The following is a 23,714-nucleotide window of genomic DNA, read 5'->3' as shown; positions in this document are numbered from 1 at the left end:
TCGGAAGTGGGGAAATAAAAGGATGATCCGGGAAGGATTCCTTCAAGAACAGATGACTGATGTAAGAGCTGATGGGGAGAGGTTTACCAGGCCAAGGGACAGGAAGGGAGATAGAGTATTTAGGACAGAGGCTACAGCATGTGCAAAGGCCCTGAGGTGGGAAAAGCATAGCATACCTAAGAAAATGAAAGGCCAGTATGATTAAAGCATGATGAGGGAGGAGGAAATTGCTATGAGATGAAAATGGAGAGATAGGTAGGGCTCAGATCATACAGGAGTTTTGCCATTTTAGCTACTCAGCTAAACTAAGAGTAATGAGAAGCCCTGATATGATTGAGGAATAGAGTTTTACAGACTGAAATGTGTCCCTTCAAAAAAAAAAGACAAGAATTTTATATTGAAGGCTTAACCCTGCAATGTGACTATATTTGGAGATAGGGCCTTTAAGAAAGTAATGGAGGTTAAGTGAAGTCATAAGGCTGCAACCCTAATCTAATAGGACTGGTGTATTTATTATAAAAAGATAAATGACTAGACACCAGAAATTGCTATGTGCACATGTGTACAGAGAAAAGGCCCTATAAGGACACAGGGAGAAAGCCACTTTCTGAAAACCACGTGAGAGAATTCTCTCCAAAACGGCTGCTGGCACCTTGCTCTTGGACTTCTAGACTCTAGAACTGTGAGAAAATTAATTTCTTTTGTTTTAGTCAGTCTGTGATATTCTATTATGGCAGCCCAGGCAGACTAATACAGGGAATAATATTCTATATGCATTTTGAATCAGTCAGCTTGGCTATTGTGTAGAAAATTTATTGGAAGGAAGCTGGGATGGATATAACTGAATATGGAGGTACCAATTAATAGATTCTTTCAAAAGTCTAGACAAGAAATGTTCGTAACTCATTAGGAAAGTGATGAGGATCCAGGGAAGTGGATTGTTAGTTTGAAGTGATTTCAACTATGAGTGACTAAATAAATAAATAACAGTATTACTTGAGATAGAAGTTTACTTCTCTTTCAGATGAAAGTCCAAAACTAGGTAATGCATGACTGGTATAGTGCTTCACAGTGCAAGGGACTCAGGCTTCTGTTTTGCTCCACTATGTGTAGCCCCCATATTCCTAAAATCACCTCATGGACCAAGACATCTGCTGTAGCTCCAACTACCATGTCCATATTCCTTCTAGCAAGAGGGAGGAAGATGTGGGAGAATGAGACACCATTTCAATTTAAGGAAAATCTCAGGATATACTGCACATACTTTTGGCCAAAATCTAACTGGAAGAGGCTGGAAAATACAGTCCGCCTAAAACTGGAAGGATCTATTCCTTATAGAAGGAGAAAACAGTTGGAGGGAGAACCAGTGCTCTGTCACAGGACCTCATGATGGGTTGGACATGGGGCACGAGAGTAGCAGGAGCTGAAGTTCTGGTTCTTCTACCAGATGAGTGGATGTAGCTGTCATTCACTGAAATTAGATCCTTAATCTCCAATCTCTCATCACTCATCCCTGTTCCCCTTCCCTCATTCCCTCCAAATACAACTCTTAGATCTACTGAATTACTGGTTTTCTAAAACATATCAGAGATGCAAGTTTGTGAGGCCTGAAGCATATACCATGTGGGGACTCAATTCTAGGAGGGTGAACACAAAGTTACAAACACAAAATTAAGTATAAGGCCTTGGGAGGGGCCTATGCAAGCAAGTGGCCCAAAAATTAAACTTCATTTACTTTGGGCACTTTGGAAAAAGCTGGCTTAAAAACTCAACATTCAAAAAATTAAAATCATGGCGTCTGGACCCATCACCTCATGGTAAACAGATGGGGAAACAATGGAAACAGTGACAGACTTTATTTCCTTGGGCTCCAAAATCTGTGCAGACAGTTTCTGCAGCCATAAGATTAAAAGACACTTGATCCTTGGAAGAAAAGCTATGACAAACCTAGACAGCATATTAAAAAGCAGAGACATCACTTTGCCAACAAAGGGCCATATAAAAAGCTATGGTTTTTCTAATAGTCAAATACGGATGTGAGAGTTGGACCGTAAAGACTAGCCCTAAAGACTTGATGCTTTCGAACTGTGGTGCTTGAGAAGACTCTTGTGAGTCCCTTGGACAGCAAGGAGATCAAACTGGACAATCCTAAAGGAAATCAATCCTGAATATTTATTGGAAAGACTGATGCTGAAGCTGAAGCTCTAATACTTTGGTCACCTGATGGGAAGAGCCAACTCATTGGAAAAGGCCATGATGCTGGGAAAGATAGAGGGCAGAAAAAAAGGGCGACAGAGAATGAGATGGTTGGATGGCATCACCAACTCAGTGGACATGAGTTTGAGCAAACGCTGGGGGATAGTGAAGGACAGGGAAGCCTGGCATGCTACAGTTCATGGGGTTGAAAAGAGTTGGACAGCTGGATACAACTGAATGACTGAACCACAACAAAATGTTGGCGGGGGCGGGGGGGGGGATAAATTTTAAAATCAGTGAAAGAAACTATTTAGTCAAGTTTCTCCAGAGAGAGAGGGAGAGGAGAGAAGGACTTATGGGGAATTGGCTCACAGGATTAAGAAGGCTGAGAAGTCCAGTCCCACAGTCAGCTCAGCCATCTATAAGCTGGAGAGCCAGGGAAGTTGGTGAGGTAATTCCAGTCCAAGTCTAAAGGCCTGAGAACCCAGGGAGTCAATGGTATAAATCCCAGTGCAAGGGCAGAAGACCACTATTCCAGTTCAAGCTGGAAAGCAGAAAGAAAAACAGGGTGGCAAATTCCTCCATCCTCTGCCTTTTGTTCTACTCAGGCCCTCAAGGAATTGGATGATACCCACCCACACTAGGGAAGGATATCTGCTTTGCCAAGCGCACTGATTCAATGTGATCATCTCATCCAGAGAGACCCTCACAAACACACCCAGAGGTACTGTTTAATCTGAGCAAACATGGAGAAGTCAACACGTAAAATTAATCATCACAGCTCTGTACATACGGTGTTCCCTTTGCCTGAAAAACCCTTCTTCTTTCCCTCCCCTTCTCCTAGAGAATTTTTAACTATTCTTAAGTCTCAGTTCTGAACTTCCCTTCTCTGGGAAGTCTTCCTGAACACTTCCCAACCCTTAAGGACATGCCTCTCCCAGAGCATTCCATGTGGATCTATGTGGGGTCCCCCTGAGCCCAGTGAAGATCTGCTCACGAGTCTGTCTGGCCTGGAGGTTCCCAACTCTGCGGCCGGAAGGACACCTAGTCAATGTGTGTGCTGCCAGCACCTAGCATATGTCTTGTAGCCACTCAACACCCGTTTACAGAAGGGAGAGATGAAGGGAGGGGATTCTTCTCCATAAGATAACTTGGCAGCATAAAGTACCTATAGAAGAAGTAGAAGTGAAGTCGCTCAGTCGTGTCTGACTCTTTCAACCCCATGGACTGTAGCCTACAAGACTCCTCTGTCCATGGAATTTTCCAGGCAAGAGTACTGGAGTGGGTGGCCATTTCCTTCTCCAGGGGACGTTTCCGACCCAGGGATCAAACCCAGGTCTCCTGCGTTGTAGGCAGATGCTTTACCATCTGAGCCACCTATATTAGGCCAACAAATGTATTACTCTCTGGTGAAAGGAAAGAACACTTCTTTATTCTCTATAACGGATACAGTTTTGCTCAAGAATTCCCACCCCACTGAAAAGTAGAAGGGTGAAAGAGAAAGGACAATGGGAGCTTAAACTCATCAATTAAATTTATCTTAGCCTCGGACTTCCTTGGTGGTGCAGTATTCCAATAAGAATGAGACTAGGGTTCATTCCCTGGTCTGGGAAGATTCCATATGCTGCAGAGCAGCTAAGCCACAACTACTGAGCCGATGCTCCACAACAAGAGAAGCCACTGCAACGAGAAGCCTGAGCACTGTAGTGAAGGGTAGCCCCCACTAGAGAAACTAGAGAGCCACAACTAGAGAAAGTCTGCTTGCAGCAGCAAAGACCCAGGGCAGCGAAAAGTAAATAAATAAATAAAAATTTAAAAGTTAACTTAGTCTCTTTAACTGCACTTTTTGGGCAGCTAGCTGATCTCTTTCAGAAAAGTTCTTAGTCTCTCCTTTTCTTGCTTTTCTCTAAGATGGTGCCCAATTGTAAAGGGTATTCGTGTGATCTCATGGTAGGGGTGGGAAAGTGAGGTCTCATTCTGTACACCTGTGGGACCTCAGTAAGACGATGCAGATTTCATCCGGCCTTTTGTGGCCATGGGTTGGCAACCACTCCTGAGACTCAGGGTTATAGCCACCTGCCTCTGGTTGTAAACCCCTCAGGCACTAGTTTAGCTGGTTCCCCAGACGGTTCATCATCTCCAGTGGTACTTCCTGAAGGAACTAGGAATATGTAGCTTCTCCCACTTGTACCCTGCAGGCCACTAGAGATACCAAATTAGGCCCCCACTGCCACTGAACCATGTTGCTCCTAAGTCATATTCAAGGAGAAAGGAAATGAAAGTATAAGTCGCTGTCATGTCTGACAAGCTCCTCTGTCCATCCAGGCAAGAATACTGGAGTGGGTTGCCATTCCCTTCTCCAAAGGATCTTCTGGATTCTGGGATTGAACCCAGGTCTCCTGCATTGCAGGTAGAATCTTTACCATCTGAGTCACCAGGGAAACCCATATTCAAGGAGGGGCAAAGCTAAATGCAAGGCCTCCCCTCCTTTCTTAGAGGGAAAGCGGTCTGCCCATTCCTATCTCTTCCTGCTTTCCTATGACCCCTCCTTGCCCCCCATTCTAAGACATCAGCCTGGGGGCTGGGCTGCCAGAACAGGCTGGCTGGGACTGCCCACTGCACTTCCCTGAGCCTCTTCTTCCCATGCTGCTCCAGATCCTAAGGGCGACTTTCTCTCCTTCCCACTCAGCAGGTACTTTCCTTATGTCATAGCCTCAGTTTTCTCTACCATGTGGTGTGTATTAAATGCCACTTTTACTTTTGCCAAGGTCTGGATTTTGAAATGTTAATGGAGCTTTACAGTTTTATAAAACCTTTCTCTCTTGGTAGTGTCTGGCTTTTTCAAGACTACTGTGTTTCTTCAGATTCAAAAATCTTATTTTGGTAGTTAAAAGCTGCTTACTTTCTTCGGCATTTCTGACATCACAGTTCTGTTTATCCTCCAAGGTTGACGGATACTTCTAGGTGACCAAGGAGAAGGTCTCATTAGAAATGCCAAAAATACTACCATGTTTTAAAAAATTGCAACCCCTTCATTCATTTTAGATGGCTATTTCTATTGCCTATATTATTTCTCAGAAGGACAAATTCATCTCTGTCTTGGAGACACCAAGGAAGATGATAAGCATCATGACTCTTGAGTTTCAAGCTTTGAGACAATCACTGCACAACACAAATGAATGAATGTGCAATTTGGGTATGATCTCACAGATGACAAGAACTGTGAAAAATTTTACAGTCCTTTGGCAGAACCTAACCTTTTGTAGCCCACTGAACTTCTAAGTTCCTCTAGTTAAAAAAAAAAAACAAAACAAAAATCTTGCATGGTCTTATATGTTGCACTTCTATAATCTGTACCTACTAAGTGTCAGGAGGCCACCTGAAGTCTGTTCCAACTGAGTTGACACTGAAGACCAACTGAGTTGACACTGAAGACTAATGCAGTGCTTAGCCTGTGGCCCAAAGCTTAAGGCATTTACCTAGAACAACCATCTTCAACGGTGTGCCCTGGCACCACCTAACAATGTCTGGATGCGTTTGGACATATTTTGATTGAGGGGCTACTGGTGTCTAATGGATAGAGGTCAGAGATGCTGCTAAGCACTCTTCAATGCCCGGCACAGCCTGCCCACAACAAGGAATTATCCAACTCCAAATGTCAATATTGCTGAAGTTGAGAACTACGGATACAGAAAATTCTATCAGTTTTAGGCATTTTTCACCAAATGACTATTTCCACCTTGGTCGAGGCCATGTATTCCCTGGATTACTACAACAGTCTCCTCAATGGTTTCCTTGCTCCTCTGTTTCCCACACTTAGTTCTTTTATTTTTTTCCCATGTTTAAAATTTTAATTTTTAGTTTACATACAGAAAAATTCATCATATCTGGTTATGTTCCTATCACCACAATTAAGATACAGAGTGGCAGCTCAATTTTCAAAGTCTTTACTATGCTGTTTAGGTCCATTCCTCACATGAGCCACTCTGGGGTTAACTCCAATCTTGGCAGTGATTTACACTGTAGTTAGGCTCTCCAAGTCTTTGCTGTTTTCTGTGGGTGTGTCCTGCACATGTGGAACTTGGATATGTGCCCAGTGTCAGTCCCAGTCTCTCCTATTCAGGATTTCCTTACACCCTCTGACTCCCAGAGGCCCTTTTCTCTGTTCTTCTGGACTGAAAGATGGGGAGCTCCCAGAATATTTTCCCTCTACACTTACTGTGCTGGTCTGAGTGACTGAGCCTGTCCTGCAGGTGAAGTAACAAGAGAAAAGGGAGGAAAAAATAATTGGAAAGGACTTCCCTGGTGGTCCAGTGGAGAATCTGCTTTCCAATGCAGGGGCCTGGGGTTCAATCCCTGGTCTGGGAACTACAATCCCACTTGTTGCAAGGCAACTAAGCTGGAGCCACAACTAGAGAAAGCCCGCATACCACAGTGAAAACCCAGCAAAGCCAAAGTAAAAAAGAAAACCCAGGATACCTCCATCAATTTTTGTATGACAGGGACCCTTTCCAATTTCCTTTATGCAACAAAATGGATTTTCTCTCAGGGTTTTAGGTGCTTTAGCCCTGCCCTGCCGTGATAATGCCAACTTGATTATTCTTGTCCTCAGAAGAGGGCTAGGAGAGAAAAAAGGAGTTTCCATCCATACTCGTCTGTTCCCAGGGGCTCCTTTTCCCCACCCCCAGGCTAGAAGAAAGGGATCCTTTTGGAGGTTTTGCAGTCCCTGCTTCACTAATTTAGACTGCTCTCAAGTCAGGCAGTAGAGGAGGGAAAAAACTAGAAAACTCAACAGCACCATCCTAGTCATTTGTCAAGTTCTGACTTCCTGCAGTGTAAGGCCTAAAATTAAGGTATAATAATTATGCGCTGCCTTGATACCTGGTAGAATTGGGAGTAACCTAACTGCAAGTTTCTATCCCCACTCTGTTCCCACAGCTAAGGTCCCCTGGCCAAAAAACTCCCCTTACCATGGGGACCAGGCGCAGTGCTTGTCCTTGAGTACTGGGTTTCTGCTTCCTGCCAATTATGAAATGATTCAAATAAGCCAGCCATACCCTCCTGCAGAAACCAGGGGCCACCTCACCTTCTTGATACTGCAAAGCCTGCCTCTAGTTGTTCACTCTGTTCCCAAGTACACAGTATTTGGGTTCCCCTCCCCCATACTGTGAATGTATGTGACTATAAAAACTGCCGTCCACCTCACCTGTCCAGTTTTGGATGTTGTGTGCTTGGCCATCCCCATAATCCTAGGGTGAGAATCCTTCTCTCACAAACAGGAGGAAGAAGAGACAATCAAAACAGTTCCTTTTTGAGGATGTCCCTGGTGGTCCATCTGTTAAGACCATGTGTTTTCACTGCAAGGAGATTGAGTTTGATTCCCGGTTGGGGAACAAAGATGTGCATAGCCAAGAAAAACCACAGAAAACACTTCCTTTCCCAATCCACTAGCTATTTTGCTATTATTTACTCTTCAGAGTCCTCAGGTAGAGCTTTTCATATTCTGCCAGAGTTTTTAGTTGTAATCAGTCGGGGAGAGAGACTGCAGCTTGCTTACTTCACTGTGGTTGGCTCTGGAAGTCACTTAATCCCTACGGTCTCATAAAGCTAAAGGATCCTTTTAGAAGGACACGTGTAACAGGTCATGCCACTGTCCTGCTCAGTCTGCTAGCACACGCTTGTGATTGCTTACAAGGCTGCGCAGAATAGAGCACGCAATAACAATAGGTATGTTTCCACCTCAGGGCCTTTGCAGTGCTGTTTCCTCTGTGTGGGATGTTTCTCCGGACACCATGGTCAATCTCTACAGCTTCAAATCTTTGGTCAGATATGACTTTCCTAGTGAGGATTAGGACAGCTTCCCTATTTAAAAGAAAATATCCCTCATCACCTGCACTCCTCATCTCCCTTTGTCAATTCTTTTCCCCAACCCTGATCACCTTCTAACTTAACAATATGTACTAATTTACTATGCTATTGTCTGTTACCTCCTCCTCCCCATTAGAATGCTAGTTCTAGGCTTCTAAAGTGGCCTTAGTGGTGAAGAACCCGCCTGTCAATGCAGGAGATGTAAGAGACGCGGGTTTGATCCATAGGTCAAGAAGATCCCCTGGAGAAGAAAATGGCAACCTGCTCCAGTGTTCTTGCCTGGAGAATCCCATGGAGAGAGGAGCCTGGAGGGCTACACTCCATGGGGTCGCACAGAGTCGGATGTAACTGAGCACCATCTAGGACAATAGGGATTTTAATCTGTTTTGGATCTTGGCACCAGGACACAGCCAATACATCATAGGTCCTCAATAACGATTTGTTGCATGCATGAATGAGAATATGTAGAAATACAAACACTTTATTTAGCATGGCTGCAATACAAAGAATGAACTTAGAAAAATTCAGATCAGAAAAGATTATTTTAATTCTGATCTTTTGATTTGTAATTAGAATACTCCTTTTCTTTTGATCTTGATCATGCTTAATGTCAAATGCGTCCCAGAGATAAAAGACATTTTGGTGACCTTGAGTTTTTAATAAGGGCTGTTAGTGTTAGTTGCCCAGTCGTGCCCGACTCTTTGCGACTCCATGGACTCCAGCCCACCAGGCTCTTCTGTTCATGAGATTTTCCAGGCAAGGATATTGGAGTGGCAGAAAAGTGCTGGAAAACATTTTGAACTTCCCTGACACACACCGCCACTAGAATTACTCAAGCCACAGTGGCATTCCCCAAACCTCATTTAAACTAGATGTATTTTTTTTTTTCTGGTTGAAAGAATAGTTTACAAACTGAGTTCAAGTAAAGTTTCTGTACATAGTCTATGTTCATTTTACACCTCCCACAAAATATATCATTGTCCTTTTCTTGTCAGTATACAAGTCTGTCCAACTTCTCTTTGAGTCTGATACGTGTTCTAAATCATGTCGTTTCTGACTCTGTGTGACCCTATAGACTGCAGCCTGCCAGGCTCCTCTGTCCATGAGATTCTCCAGGCAAGAATACTGGAGCGGGTTGCCATTTCCTTCTGCAGGGGATCTTTCTGACCCAGGAATCGAACCCGCATCTGTCATGTCTCCTGCATTGGCAGGTGGGTTCTTCACCACTAGCACCACCTGGGATGCCCTACTAGTTCCCTAGTCATAATAGAAAGTATAGGGATGGGGGCAGATCAATAAAAGAATGTAGTTGAACTGTGGAATTTCTTATAGATGACCTTTCTGTATATTGTTACCCTGCTTATTTAACTTATATGCAGAGTACATCACGTGAAACGTCGGGCTGAATGAATCACAAGCTGGAATCAAGATTGCTAGGAGAAATATCAACAATCTTAGATATGCAGATGACACCACCCTTGCAAAGAGGAACTAAAGAGCCTCTTGGTGAGGGTGAAAGGGGAGAGTAAAAAGGCTGGCTTGAAAGTCAACATTCAAAAAACTAAGATTGTGGCATCTGGTCCCATCACTTCATGGCAAATGAAAGTGGTAGTCCCTCAGTTGTGTCTGACTCTTTGTGACCCCATGGACTGCAGCCCACCAGGCTCTTCTGTCCATGGACTTCTACTGTGGTGGGTTGCCATTTCCTTCTCCAGAGGACTTCCTTCCCAACCCAGGGATTGAACACGGGTCTCCTGCACTACAGGCAGTCTTTACTGTCTGAGCCACCAGGGAAACCATGGCAGATAGAAAGGGGAAAAGTGGAAGCAGTGACAGATTTTATTTTCTAGGGCTCCAAAATCACTGCAGACAGTGACTACAGCTATGAAATTAAAAGACGCTTGTTCCTTGGAAGCTGTGACAAACCTAGACAGCATATCAAAAACCAAAGACATCACTTTGCTGACAAGGGTCTGTATATTCAAAGCTATGGTTTTTCCAGTAATCATGTAGGAATGTTGAGATTTGGACCATAAAGAAGGCTGAACACCGAAGAATTGATGCTTATGAACTGTGGTGCTGGAGAAGACTCTCAAGAGCGCTTTGGACTACAAGGAAATCAAACCAGTCAATCTTAAAGGAAATCAACCCTGAATACTCATTGGAAGAACTGATGCTAAAGCTCCAATACTTTGGCCCCCTGATGCGAAGAGCTGACTCAATGGAAAAGATCCTGATGCTGGGAAAGATTGAAGGCAAAAGGAGAAGGGGGCAGCAGAAGATAAGATGGTTAGACAGCATCACTGACTCAATGAAGATGAATTTGAGCAAACTCTGGGAGATAGTGAAGGACAGAGGAGCCTAGCGTGTGCAGTCCACAGGGTCGCAAAGAGTTGGACATTTTAGCAACTGAGCAACAATAATAACCACAAATCCTTCTAGTTTTCTAATTTATGAGAAAACATAGGTATTGTATTAGTTTACATATTTTGAACTCTGATTTAATGTTATTTATTAACATGCTAACAAGTCATTAAACTTAACATTAAAAACAAACTTTAAAAATTCTAATAATTCAGTCTAACTCTAATGAAGAAGGATGGTGGGGGGGGTATGTTCTGGAATTTTCTTTTTCTTTGCGTCTTTCATTCGACAACTATAAACTGAGCATTTATTATGGACAGGGCACCAAGCTAGCAGCTGGGGAATAAGTTGTAAATACCATGAGATTTGCCTCAGGCAGCTTCTTTCATTGAAGGTACCTGTATGAATTCTGAGTTCAATACTTACTTCTTCCAAACTACTTCCCCACCACATTCAAAAATAAATCAGCCCCAATAAGCCAGTCAATCAAGATGGTGGAGAGAAATATAAACAACCTCAGATATGCAGATGACACCACCCTTATGGCAGAAAGCGAAGAAGAACTAAAGAGCCTCTTGATGAAAGTGAAAGAGGAGAGTGAAAAAACTGGCTTAAAATTCAACATTCAAAAAACTAAGATCATGGCATCCTGTCCCATTACTTCATGGCAAATAGATGGGGAAACAATGGAACAGTGAGAGACTTTATTTTTGGGGCTCCAAAATGACTGCAGATGGTGATTGCAGCCATGAAATTAAAAGATGCTTGCTCCTTGGAAGAAAAGCTATGACCAACCTAGACAGCATATTAAAAAGCAGAGATATTACTTTACCAACAAAAGTCCGTCTAGTCAAAGCTATGGTTTTTCCAGCAGTCATGTATGGATGTGAGAGCGGGACTATAAAGAAAGCTGAGCACCAAAGAATTGATGCTTTTGAACTGTGGTGTTGGAGAAGACTCTTGAGAGTCCCTTGGACTGCAAGGAGATCCAGCCAGGCCATCCTAAAGGAAATCAGTCCTGAATATTCATTGGAAGGACTGATGCTAACGTTGAATCTCCAATACTTTGGCGACCTGATGCAAAGGGCCGCTCACTGGAAAAGACTCTGATGCTGGGAAAGATTGAAGGCATGAGGAGAAGGGGACGACAGAGGATGAGATGGTTGGATGTTATCACCGACGGTCTGGACATAAGTTTGAGCAAGCTCCGAGTGTTGATGTACAGGGAAGCCTGGTGTGCTGCAGTCCATGGGGTCGCAAAGAGTCGGACATGACTGAGCGACAGAACTGAACTGAGTAAGTCAGTACTTCCTACAGAAACTAATTCTTAGTGAGAGATTAGGCAACGACTACGAGAGCACTCATCCAGACATCAATCATCATTCAATCATACTTCAATAAATAAACTCCACTGAGGAAACAAATGTGTTAACCAAGTATCGGAAGGTGGTTGGGGAGGGGGGAAAGCAAGATTCCAAAGAGGGTAGGAGGGAAGGCAGGTGTACCTTTGCAAGGTAGGCTGGGGATAACCTTCATATTTATCACTGAAATCGTGGACTTAACCATGTCACCAGGAAACTGCACTCAGAACTTGAGGAATGTTAAAAGGAAGCAAAAACTGACTTAAATCTTGAGTGCATTTTGGCACCGCCGCTCACTCCGGATCCAACAGGACGTTCTCCTCCATAAGGGTTGGGAGGAGGCGCTCGCGTTCCGGTGTAATTTTGAGCCGCGCCACCCGCCGTCCCCCGTCACGTGACGGCCTGCCGTTGCTGCGTCTTTCGGCGGGGGCGGTTCTGCCAGGCGCCGGGCAGGAAGGGAGGCGGCTGCAGTGCTATTCTTAAAGGGGCCCGAGGGACGGCGAAAGGCTGCTGCCGGCCGGAAGGAAAATGGTGAGTTGCCCCTGGGGAGGGCGGGGGCTGGCCGAAGGGCCGGGTCAGCCTGCCGGACTTTCCTGTTTGCCAGAGCCGGTATCGGCGGGCATCGCCCGGGGTGGGTCGGCGGCCGCTTCCGGCCGGGCTGCTGGCCGGGTACCCACAGTCGGAGCCTTGTCTTCTGCCCGCCGCCGCTGCCACCTCGCCCATGAGCAGCAACATCCTGCCGGGCCCGCGGTTGACCCGCCTAGCGGGCTCGGTGACTAGGGTGCGGCCAGTAGGGATGGGTCGTGCTCACCGAATCCTTCTGGATGGAGAGTCACAGCCCCTACATTGAAAAATCGGAGGGGCCAGGGGTCTGGCCCAACTGAGGGCTCCCCCAAACGCTGGCTTCTCTGTCAGGGCCCAGGTCAGGCTTGAGGGGTCGGTGGGCGCCGAGCCCTTCCGCCTGGCCGCCTTTGAGGGAGGGTTCGAATTCTGATTCCATTTTCTCGGCCTCGCCTTAGCCTCTGTCTCCTCCTTCTCCCGGCCTGGCTCTATGGATTTCTGCTTATCCTTGCTTGGAAATCTTTTGACCAGTGCTTTGGTGCTTGACCTTTCAGTGACTGTCAAAAGCCTGGTCTTTCGTGGTCTGGGGCCTCTGGTTTGACTCCACGCTCAAAAATAGTGGAGAATTAATCAATTACCCACGAGGATCTCCTGGATCTTTCCCATCGGGTTTTAAAATATGCTTTTCTTTCATTAGAAGCAAAACACAAAAATCCCACTGTTCTCGTCTCTGACCTCCCATTTATTGCTCAACCCACTTCCATCGAAGAGATATTGTCATGGTCACCAAAGCTAAGGGTCAATTTTCATCTTTTCTGATCTTTCAGCTGCATTCTGGGTGTTGACAACGCTCTCCTCTTTGAAGCATTCTCTTTCCTTGAATGTTTCAGATATCTCCTATTGTGGGTCTATCTGTGTCCCATGCAGTCTTCCTTCCCTGTACCTCACAAGTAGGAGTCCTGGGCTCCATTCTAATGCTTCATTTTCCATTCTGCATTTTTTCTCCTTCTTTTCTTACCTACACTCATAGCTTCAGTTACCACCTACCTGTATGTAGATGACTTGGGTATTTGTATTGCAGACCTTGCTTCTGAGATCCAGCCCAGATTTCCTAGGAAGCCTTTACCCACTTGAGTGTCTCAAAGCCCCCTCGATAAACCTAGTGTTCCTTAACTCAGTGAAAGGTAGCACCAATTAAGTGTTTTACATAAGCAAGAAGTTTAGGAGTCACCTTTTTTCCTAATCTACCCCGCCTAGTATTCAGTCTGTCACCAGGTCCTTCGTGGTGGTTCAGAGAGTGGGCTAGATAGAGTCAGGCTGTCTGGCTAGAATCCTGGCCCCCCGAGTTGGGCAACTGAGGAAGATACTTCACCTCTCTTAGTCCTAGTTTCTTTCACATTGAGGATAATATAATACTCATCTAATGGGATTGTTTTGAGGATCTATGAAAAGGACATAGCACAGCGTTTTCTTATAGTGTTTAATACATGTTAACAAGTATTAGCAGAAATTCACCTACTTCTGTTTCTTTTCATCAACATGTCTAAGCTGTGTTTCACTTCTCACCTGGATTAGCCTTGCCAGTTAACTAGTCTTACTCTCTTTAACCTCTCTGCCTATTTCCTGCATGCAAATCTGATTATTTTCCCTGCTTAAAACACTTTGGTGGCTTCCCTTTGCTCATATAGAGACCAAAATACTTAACATGACCCACTGCACCCTATGTAGTCCAACACCTGCCAACCTCCTCTTGTACGTGTTACAGCTCATTCTCTGTGCTTGAATCACGTTGGCCTTTGATTATTTTGTATGTGCTGTGCTCACTTTAATCAAAGGATCTTTGTATAGGCAATTTTGGTCCTTTAGATGCCCTTTTCAGGCAGGCTTCCTGTAACCATGCTGTTTTGGCTAGTCATTAAGTTCTCATAGCATCGAGTTTCTCTCTTTCCTAGGTCTTTTCCTAGTTGTTACACAAACAAGTGTGTGTGTGTTTGCCTGATAATTTTGATGTAGACCTATTCTCTAATAGACTTTATAAGCTCTTTTAGGTCAGGCCCACAGTTTAAATCTATTTTATATCATTGTGTTTCTAACACTTAGCACATCCTGACATTCATTAAATGTTCATTGTGTGGATTATCCAATAAATGACTACTTGAGTTCACGCTTCCCACTTTGTGTGTTAATATTTACCGTGTAGTGTTGCTTTCAGGGTGTTATTTTTAAATGCACCTATTAACTGGAAACTGTTAGAGTTGGCTGAATTGCAGTTCTTTTTCTTGTAGGAAGGAATTTTTGACCTTACAGTATTGGGAGGAGTGAGAATGGGAAAAAAGCTTTATAGATTCAACCACAGCATGTTTTTCACTTGGTTTGCTATTCCTAAGGTGTCAGAATTGCACAAGCAGCTCTGGGTATCAGAACCTTAAGATAAGAGTCGTGACAAATCGCCTTTTGCCTATAAGAATCTAAAGTATTTATTAGTTTCTACTAATGGGCTCTACCTTTGGTTTTGGTTGACAAGAGATTGGAAGTGCTAGTTTTCCGATTTGTGTATCTTTCTTGAAAGATAGGAAAAAATAGACTAGGCTTGAATACTACAGGAACCTCGTATGACTTAGCATTCCTTTCTCTAAAGAGAAGTAAAAGGATGGACATACATGACTCCTGCAGGAGCTTAATTTATTGGAAAATAGGTATTGGTGGGGTTTATTTTCTAACTATAAATAGCACAGTGTTATGAATTTAAAGGACAACTTAAAATTGATGGCCATTTAATGTTGTAACATATGCCCTTATTTACCCAACACAGGGTGAAAAAGCAGACTTTTATTTAATTTTAACTTAAAATTTGAATCCTTAATTCTTTTGGACTGTAATGAGACACTTGTATTTGGCATTGGTATCCAAACTCTTAATTTTCTGAAGAACTGGAGGTGGAAACCCCATATATGAAGTAACCGAAGAATGTGGACCTTGTTTGGTACCTGACTCAATCAAACTGACTGTTAAAAAAGAAAAAAAAAATGAGGGAAATTTGAACTTTGAACTCTATGTGAATAATCGAGACTAGAATTATTATTTTTAGGTGACATATTATTATTGTCTCTTTAAGAATTTCCCACAGTTTGTTGGGATCCACACAGTCAAAGGCTTTGGCATAGTCAATAAAGCAGAAGTAGATGTTTTTCTGGAACTCTCTTTTTTGATGATCCAGTGGATGTTGGCAATTTGATCTCTGGTTCCTCCGCCTTTTCTAAATCCAGCTTAAACATCTGTAACTTCACAGTTCACGTACTGTTGAAGCCTGGCTTGGAGAATTTTGAGCATTACTTTGCTAGCGTGTGAGATGAGTGCAATTGTGTGGTAGTTTGAGCATTCCTTGGCATTGCCTTTCTTTGGGATTGAAATGAAAACTGACCTTTTCCAGTCCTGTGGCCACTGCTGAGGTTGCTGGCATATTGAGTGCAGCACTCTCACAGCTGAAACTCCAATACTTTGGCCACCTAATGCGAAGAACTGACTCATTTGAAAAGACCCTGATGCAGGGAAAGATTGAAGGCAGGAGGAGAAGGGGAAGACAGAGGATGAGGTGGTTGGATGGCATCACCGACTCAATGGACATGAGTTTAAGTAAACTCCAGGAGTTGGTGATGGACATTGAGGCCTGGCGTGCTGCAGTCCATGGGGTCACGAAGAGTTGGACACTACCGAGTGAACTGAACTGATGATGATTATCTGTGTTTTCAGTGGCACATATCATTTTATTAATATGCATTAAAATATTTGTAGGTAAAATGATTATTGACCTTTGCTGTGTGATGGTCCATGGGAGCAGTATTGAAGGTTTTGGATGAGATAAGATTAGCTATGTGTTGATAATGGTTGAAGCTGAGTGTTAAGTGCATAAGATTTCACAGAATTTCTCTTATTTTCTATGTATTTGAACTTTTATACATTAAAGAAAAAGATTTCCATCTTCCTGCTTGCAATCAATAATTCATTTGTACCACCTGACCCTAACGCCAACTGAAGAGTGCTTTTCCTTGTCAGATTTTTGGAGAAGAGTCTCTTAATATTTTTTCATAATTTATAAAAGGTTCTTTGAGTTTTTAATATTTGTTTCATCTGCTTTTGCTTTCACATTTCTTAATAGCTCCCTTTTTTGATTCCCATAGTCATTTAAGACATAAAATAGTAGTTGGTCTTTACTCTTACGGTTTATTTTCCATTCTTTTGCTTAGTTTTAGTTTTTCATAGTTGTGCTGGACTCAAAAATGAACTAAAGCCTTATTAATTCTTAAGTGCAATAAAATGATTTTCCTGTTCTTCCTGCATAGTGAAAAATATTATATTTCCTAACAGCCGTGATCCTTGACTTCCTATATTCTTTCCTTCCTCTCCAGTTCTGATGAAATTGCACGTTAGTATATATCTAGTTCTTTGAGATATTTAGTGGTCCAAGAGGAAGTTAAAGTATACCCTACATATAAGATGAACAAATGTGAATAATTTAATGATGCTAACGCAAGGCTTGGTAGATTTAAAAGCCCTTTAAGCGTTCATGTGTTTCATGTTAATACATTACGACATTTGTAGATGTCCATATACCTTCTTAAAGGTATTAGGTTTTATAGCTTTAAGGTGTACATATATGTTGGAGTCATGGCATTTGATAACATGATTTTTTTTCTTTTCTAGAGTGAGTCTTTGGTGGTTTGTGATGTTGCTGAAGATTTAGTGGAAAAGCTGAGAAAGTTTCGTTTTCGCAAAGAAACAAACAATGCTGCTATTATAAGTAAGCTAAACATGATTGTCTCCATTCCATGATCTTAGTTTGGTTTTATCCTTTTATCCTATAGCTGCATCCAATAACCTGAACCTTTAGAAAGTAATTTATCTCCTGTTTTAATTCCCAGCCCTGTTCCCCCTACCCAGCCCCTCACCCCCCAAGCCTGTTAGGTCACTTTAAAAAGTAAGTAAGAGTTATTGTCAGAGAACAGAGGCAGAGTGTTTCACCTCCCCCTCACTGCCTACACAGCTCTGGAGAAGATGATCGTCTTCTTGGGCACTTGGTGATTTGTAGTGCCCCATCCAGTTCCATCCTTTAACTTATCTGGGGACAAAAACAGCCTGGCCATTCATCCGCAAGCAGAAACCTTTGTCCACACGTAAAGTGATAAAGTTCAGCATTGTGTTCAACGTGATTTGAGGTCTTACTTCTAGACTTGAATTCTAGTTTCACGGAGAATACTTTTAAGTGTCATTGACTTTTGATAATGGAAAGAGTGATTTGCATATTGCCTCTTCCAGTGTGAACTGCATGTGATGTTATATAGATTTCTTTTGTATTCTTGCTGCTGCTGCTGCTAAGTCGCTTCAGTCGTGTCTGACTCTGTGCGACCCCAGAGACGGCATCCTCCAGGCTCCCCCAGCCCTGGGATTTTCCAGGCTAGAACACTGGAGTGGGTTGCCGTTTCCTTCTCCAGTGCATGAAACTGAAAAGTGAAAGTAAAGTCGCTCAGTCATGTCCGACTCCTAGTGACCCCATGGACTGCAGCCTACCAGGGTCCGTGGGATTTGCCAGGCAAGAGTATTGGAGTGGGTTGCCATTGCCTTTCCGTTTGCATTTTTAGGTAATATTTAATATGTGGGTAATGATTTAGAAAGATGAAGAATGAGGGAGTGAGAATGTAAAACTACATATACTAACAGAGATCCATCTGGAAGATGTGAATTAGTGAGGCAGTGACAGCTTGTTGAATTATGATTCTTTTACAAACAAATACTACAATGCAGGCATACAGTTCTTAGAAGTGACAAAGTGTGTCAGTGCCATTTTACCACAAAGAGTAAACCTATTTGAGATCATATCGTGTCTTACAGGATTTAGTATGAAGTTAGTGCAGAATCAAAAATGGTAACTTTCAGGGTAATAGAAAAGAATAGAGGCATAGGTTATCTAAACATATTTCAGTTTGGCTTCAGATTATGTTACATGTATTTGAGTAGAGAGATCACTGCTCTTTGGTAATTCACTTTCTCAATACTCATCCTGCATCATGAAATCCTGACTCTTGAGAAGCTGGGAACCTGATGATTGTTCTCTCCTGACCCTTGTCTGCTTTTCGCTTGTAGTTCTAACCACTTTCTAACCACGTTCAATAAGCCAGTCTCAGTCACAGTAACCTTTTCAGACCTTTTCTAATCATCCAAGAGGTTGGGTTTGAGTTGCAAAATTCTTCATATACACAGTAAATGTAAGGAGTTGACATAAAGTTCTAAATAAGCAAATTAGGTGCTGGGAATTATGGGTAAAAGTTTTTAAACGCTGACTGCTTGAAAAGCAAAGCTAGCTAACAGACCTTAAACTAAAACTGCAAATGAATTGTATGCTTGTGTTTCTTCATGTTTTAATTTTAGATACCAATAAAAGAGCTAGGAATCTGCGGGTTGGGTAGATCAATGTCATGAATCACAGTTTACTCATATTATATTTTTATTTTAGTGAAAATTGATAAGGATAAACGCCTGGTGGTGCTGGATGAAGAGCTTGAGGTTTGTTTGAACAGCTAAGTACAGCTTTATAGTTAAGTAATTATTATCACCCAAAAGATGTAACATTAGTAACGTACTTCTAAAGGTAGTTCTAAACCATTGTATATGTCCATTATTCATGAAAAGCACATGTTAATTATTATGTAGTGGATTGTCTTGCTAATATAATCACCTTCAATAAAGCATTAATGAGATCCAGGTCATAAGCAGTAGAAGTTAGGGCTATATGTCTGGTAAAAACTTGCTTCTAAGTTGGTTGGCCAGTAATTACAAACTAAAACCCTGTAGCCTGAGTATTTAGATTGTCAAGTTAAGTAACCAATTTAGAGTGAAAAGAAATTAACTTTTTCCCCCTGAATCAGATACTGTTGTTTGCTCTGAGGGGTTGGTTTATCTCACTCAGTATTTCCTGACAGTTGGAACATGAGCATAGACTATGCTGCCTCTCAACCCCATGTTTTGTTAATTAACAGAGCTAAGCTGAGTGGGTTGGGGTGGGCTTTCATTGAATTGAGGTTTTAATAACCAGCTTATGTACAGTTTAGTAAGATAAAATGTTATGATGCGGTATAAGTTATGAATTTACACCTATTAGTAGAATGGGTCCTCAGTATATCTCTTAAGAATCTATGGATAAGAAAATGGTTAAAAGTTGTTTTCTTTATGGTGCTAGGGCATTTCACCAGATGAACTTAAAGATGAACTACCTGAGCGACAACCTCGATATCCTTTTCTTAGTGCTTTAAAAAGATGTTCATTTTTACTGGTCACAATTTTTTTTATGAAGTTCATTTGTTCAACTTTTAAGGTACATGTTTTACAAAATTTTCTTCTACACCATGCATGCTAAGTTGCTTCTGTCATGTCTGACTCTTTGCAACCCCATAGACCATGCCTCACTAGGCTCCTTTGTCCATGGGATTCTCCAGGCAAGAATACTGGAGTGGGTTGCCGTGCCCTCCTCCAGGGGATCTTCCCAATCCAGAGATTGAATCCATAGCTCATGTCTCCTGCATTGGCAGGTGGGTTTGTTACCACTGGTGCTACCTAGGAAGCCCTACACCATGGTTACGACCAAATTAAAATGTATGTACATACTGGAAGAGGCCCAAAAAGTTGATGGATATTGTTTATTTAAATTCCTTTTATTGTTGCATATAATAAACAGAAAAAAATCCATATTAAGTCTATACTTTTAATAAATTTATTTGTGAGAGTGTATGATTTTATGATTTGTCTTTGGGGCCCATTTATAATTTTGTGGCAAGATAATGAATAATGAAAGTGTGACCTAAATGAATAGGATAGAAATTTGCCACTCACTGGCTCGGCAGGCGTGTGTTGTCCTTCAGAACTTTGTTGATAAGTACTTGTCTGAAATAGAGAAATAATTTTAGTTTCTTTAACTTGAGAAAAACCTTCATTGTGTATAGTTATAAGTATCAACATGATGATGGAAGAGTTTCATACCCTCTGTGCTTTATTTTCTCCAGTCCTGTAGGTAAGTGAATGTCTTTAAATAGTGCATATCTGGTTCTGATCAAATTAAACCTTATATACTAGATGAATTTTATGCTTGTTTTAAGGATGGAGAATGTTGAATTAATTGTACTGTGTGTGTACACACATGCACGAGGGAATGCATCCCTAAGAAGAAGTTACTGTAAAAACTTGCCTTTTTTTTAGGATAAATTCCTAGAAGTGTAGTTGTTACGTCAAATTGTATATGTATTTTTAATGAATTTGAAATGACATTTTGAAATATCAAAAGTACATTTTCTTCTGTATTTTAATTTTATAAGTATGTAAACTTTGTGTACGATTATGATACACAGTTGGTGTTTATCCTGAAAATAGTAGTTGTCAGTGCTACGTCCATAACCTTGAGAATAGTCTCAGAGTAGCTTACATTGGATATTAATATGGTTTGTTGGTGTTTAAAGTATCCATTATCACCAGAACTCCCTCTGCCACCACCATTCAAGCCCACAATAAACTTCTGCTCACTGAACTCCTCCTTGATCTTTATTATTTGTATCATATATGTAGCACTTAAAATATACTGAAGCATCTTTTAATGTGTAACCAGACTACATTTTTTTCAGAGCCAATCTCTTCACCCCACTGACCCAACCACATCCCCAAACTTACGTATATTAGGTATCTGTAAAACTGATCTTGATTAAGGTAGTGCTGAAAAATTTTGAAGTATTCACAAGGTTCTGAAAGTCAAGATCTGTATAGATCTAGCCTCATTTATTTTTGCTGACCGAAAGCCTTGTTCATTAGTAATACAGCTATTTCTCTTTGTGCAGATGGTATGCAGTATAACACTCTCAAGCCCTTACATATTTAGACAGGACTTTTGTAAACTTGATAGCATAGGAAATCCTAAATGTGTCTTTTATCAAGTAAATAATGAAAACTCATCACTGTTTAAAAATTTAAGTCTCATTTCTACTCTGATCTCTCTCTTCCAGGATGTAAGCCTGAACAACAGATGATGTATGCTGGGAGTAAGAATAAGCTAGTCCAAACAGCTGAACTTACTAAGGTGATATTTATATTTGACTAACTTGTTGAGACAGTGTTTTCTCTTTGTAAATGGAACAATACCTAAGTAATCTGAAGAGTTCAGTATTTCTTTATGTAGGTGAAAATTATTTAGAACAGAGCAGTAAACTAGAGTTTTTTTTACTAGTTGGAAATAGAATGATATAAGTATTTAACCAAAAGTGTGATTTTTGAGGGCTTCTCAGATGGCTCAGTGGTAAAGAATCTACCTACGAGTGCAGAAGTTGCAGGAGACATGGGTTCGATCCCTGGGTCAGGAGGATCCCCTGGAGGAGGAAATGGCAACCCACTCCAGTATTCTTGCCTGGAAAATTCCATGGACAAGAGCCTGGTAGACTATATTCCAGAGGGTTGCAAAGAGTTGGACATGACTGAGCACATGTTTTTTGAATGAAAATTACACATTGATTACAAGAACTCACATTCAAAATGTAGGCTGCTTTAGAAAACTGTTCAATCTTTTGAGAATTTTTAATTTTCCATAATGTAATCTCTAGTAGATAAATTCAGCATTTGAAGCTTCTCTGAGCCCTTTACCATAAACTAAATGAACCAGATTCCATACTCTGCAGTTAACTGTGTTGTTTCCAAATCTAAAATAAAATTTTTAAGAATGCTTATTAGCTTTATTAAATTACAACATTCTGTTTCATATAAGCACCTGCTTTAAGATTTAACATGTTCCTATTTTATGGCATTTTTGAAAATTAAAGGTAAGAATGGTACTTACTCTCAAACTTTTAACTTCCATGTTTTAGTTTGAGTTGAAAAAGTATATACATTGAAGGTCTTGAAATAGAATTTTACATCACTGGAATTTTAATAATACTTTCTTTTAGGTTTTATTTTAAGGACAATCTCAGTGTTTCCCCCTTGGATGCTTAATCATTAACCCAGGGGATGTTTTTAAGTGCCTTCTGCTTTTTCCCTTTAACCCACATGATTGTCACCAATACCACCAACTTATAGATATTACTTTCCCTCGTTTGTACCATAGGAGTACTCTAAAGTGACTCTGGGTGGTTAGAAAGGAGCTCTGCTAACAGCCTCATGTCTGTTCTAATCCCAGGCATGCCCTAAAGTGTTGGAATTAAAGTGAAGTCGCTTAGTTGTTTCTGACTCTTTGCGACCCCATGGACTGTGACCTACCAGGCTCCTCCCTCCATGGAATTTTCCAGGCAAAAGTACTGGAGTGGGTTGCCATTTCCTTCTCCAGGGGATCTTCCCAACCCAGGGATCGAACCCAGGTCTTGCACATTGCAGGCAGACTATCTGAACCACCAATTAAGGCATGACAATTTACAAGTTACTCTTATATATAATCTGATTGAATGCTCCCCACAGCTTTGTAAGTTGATGGTGAAACTCCTGTTCTTAACTGTAATGAATGACTTACCGAGGGTTGCACATCAGTACATGTAAGATCTAGGATTCTTTCGTAACACCTAGCCTGAAATCCCATCCTCCCTGCTGTATTACGTTGTTTTTTTATGCCCATTCTACTTTGTGGGCCTGTGTGTGTTCAGATTCTGGCTGGAGAATTTTGGCTATGGACTACTAATCTAAAATGCCTGGTGTTTCCTCCTTCTGTAGAGGATCAGCACACATTCTTCGAGTTCCTAACTGGATTGATTTTAGTTCTGTACCCTTGGGTCTCTCTTTTAGTGCGCAATATTTACAAAACTACTCTTTTAGAACATTTGTAGATGTGTGCTTTTAAGAGAGTTTTGATTTTATGCCATCTTGACTGCTAAACTTTGGTAATTGAGTCCCTCCCATTTAAGAAAAAGTGAAGGTAATTTACACAGATTAAGCCATGTTGACTGAAAGGAAGGAGAACTTGGTATTTAATACTCAAATATGCAACATATTTGGTTTTTTTCTTAAGGTATTTGAAATAAGAAATACCGAAGACCTAACTGAAGAATGGTTACGTGAGAAACTTGGATTTTTCCACTAATGTGAACTTCTGTGTTTCTAAAGTATTTATGTATTAACCTGACCATACTGGAACCAGACATAAATACTTATTTATGCCTAAAAATGCACTGTTATTTACAGTTTGTTACCTGCAGTAAAGAAAAATTCTCATTTGTTCAAAGTTTGAACAAAGAAGAAATCATCTTCATAGTAATGAAACTTTGTAAAGTGTTTCCTTATATTTGTAATTGTTAGGTGGACTACTTCTCTCCAGGGACTTTTGCACTCTTGTGACTAATTTCTATAACTTAC

At 41.5% G+C, this 23,714-nt stretch overlaps 1 protein-coding gene across 1 annotated transcript; it reads left to right on the top strand.

Annotated features, from left to right (window-relative positions):
* Window positions 1-12,246: 12,246 nt before the first annotated feature.
* Window positions 12,247-23,487, top strand: GMFB (glia maturation factor beta). Its single transcript, XM_052647057.1, has 7 exons — window positions 12,247-12,320; window positions 17,052-17,148; window positions 18,859-18,908; window positions 19,582-19,631; window positions 20,324-20,409; window positions 21,389-21,462; window positions 23,371-23,487. The coding sequence occupies exons 1-7, from the start codon at window positions 12,318-12,320 to the stop codon at window positions 23,440-23,442; spliced, it is 432 nt and encodes a 143-aa protein (XP_052503017.1). The 5' UTR covers window positions 12,247-12,317; the 3' UTR covers window positions 23,443-23,487.
* The last annotated feature ends 227 nt before the right edge of the window (window positions 23,488-23,714 follow it).

Source organism: Budorcas taxicolor, chromosome 10, assembly GCF_023091745.1.
Source record: "Budorcas taxicolor isolate Tak-1 chromosome 10, Takin1.1, whole genome shotgun sequence".
NCBI classification, from domain to species: Eukaryota; Metazoa; Chordata; class Mammalia; order Artiodactyla; family Bovidae; genus Budorcas; species Budorcas taxicolor.
The sequence above is the reverse complement of the archived record's forward strand: the minus strand, read 5'-3'. Positions and strand labels throughout refer to the sequence as shown.

Bases quoted from the DNA above. Each gene is read 5' to 3' on its own strand.
- GMFB (XM_052647057.1), top strand. The intron at 18,909-19,581 runs GTTTGTTTGAAC...TTATGGTGCTAG, and splicing joins TGCTGGATGAAGAGCTTGAG to GGCATTTCACCAGATGAACT. The intron at 21,463-23,370 runs GTGATATTTATA...TTTTTTCTTAAG, and splicing joins AAACAGCTGAACTTACTAAG to GTATTTGAAATAAGAAATAC.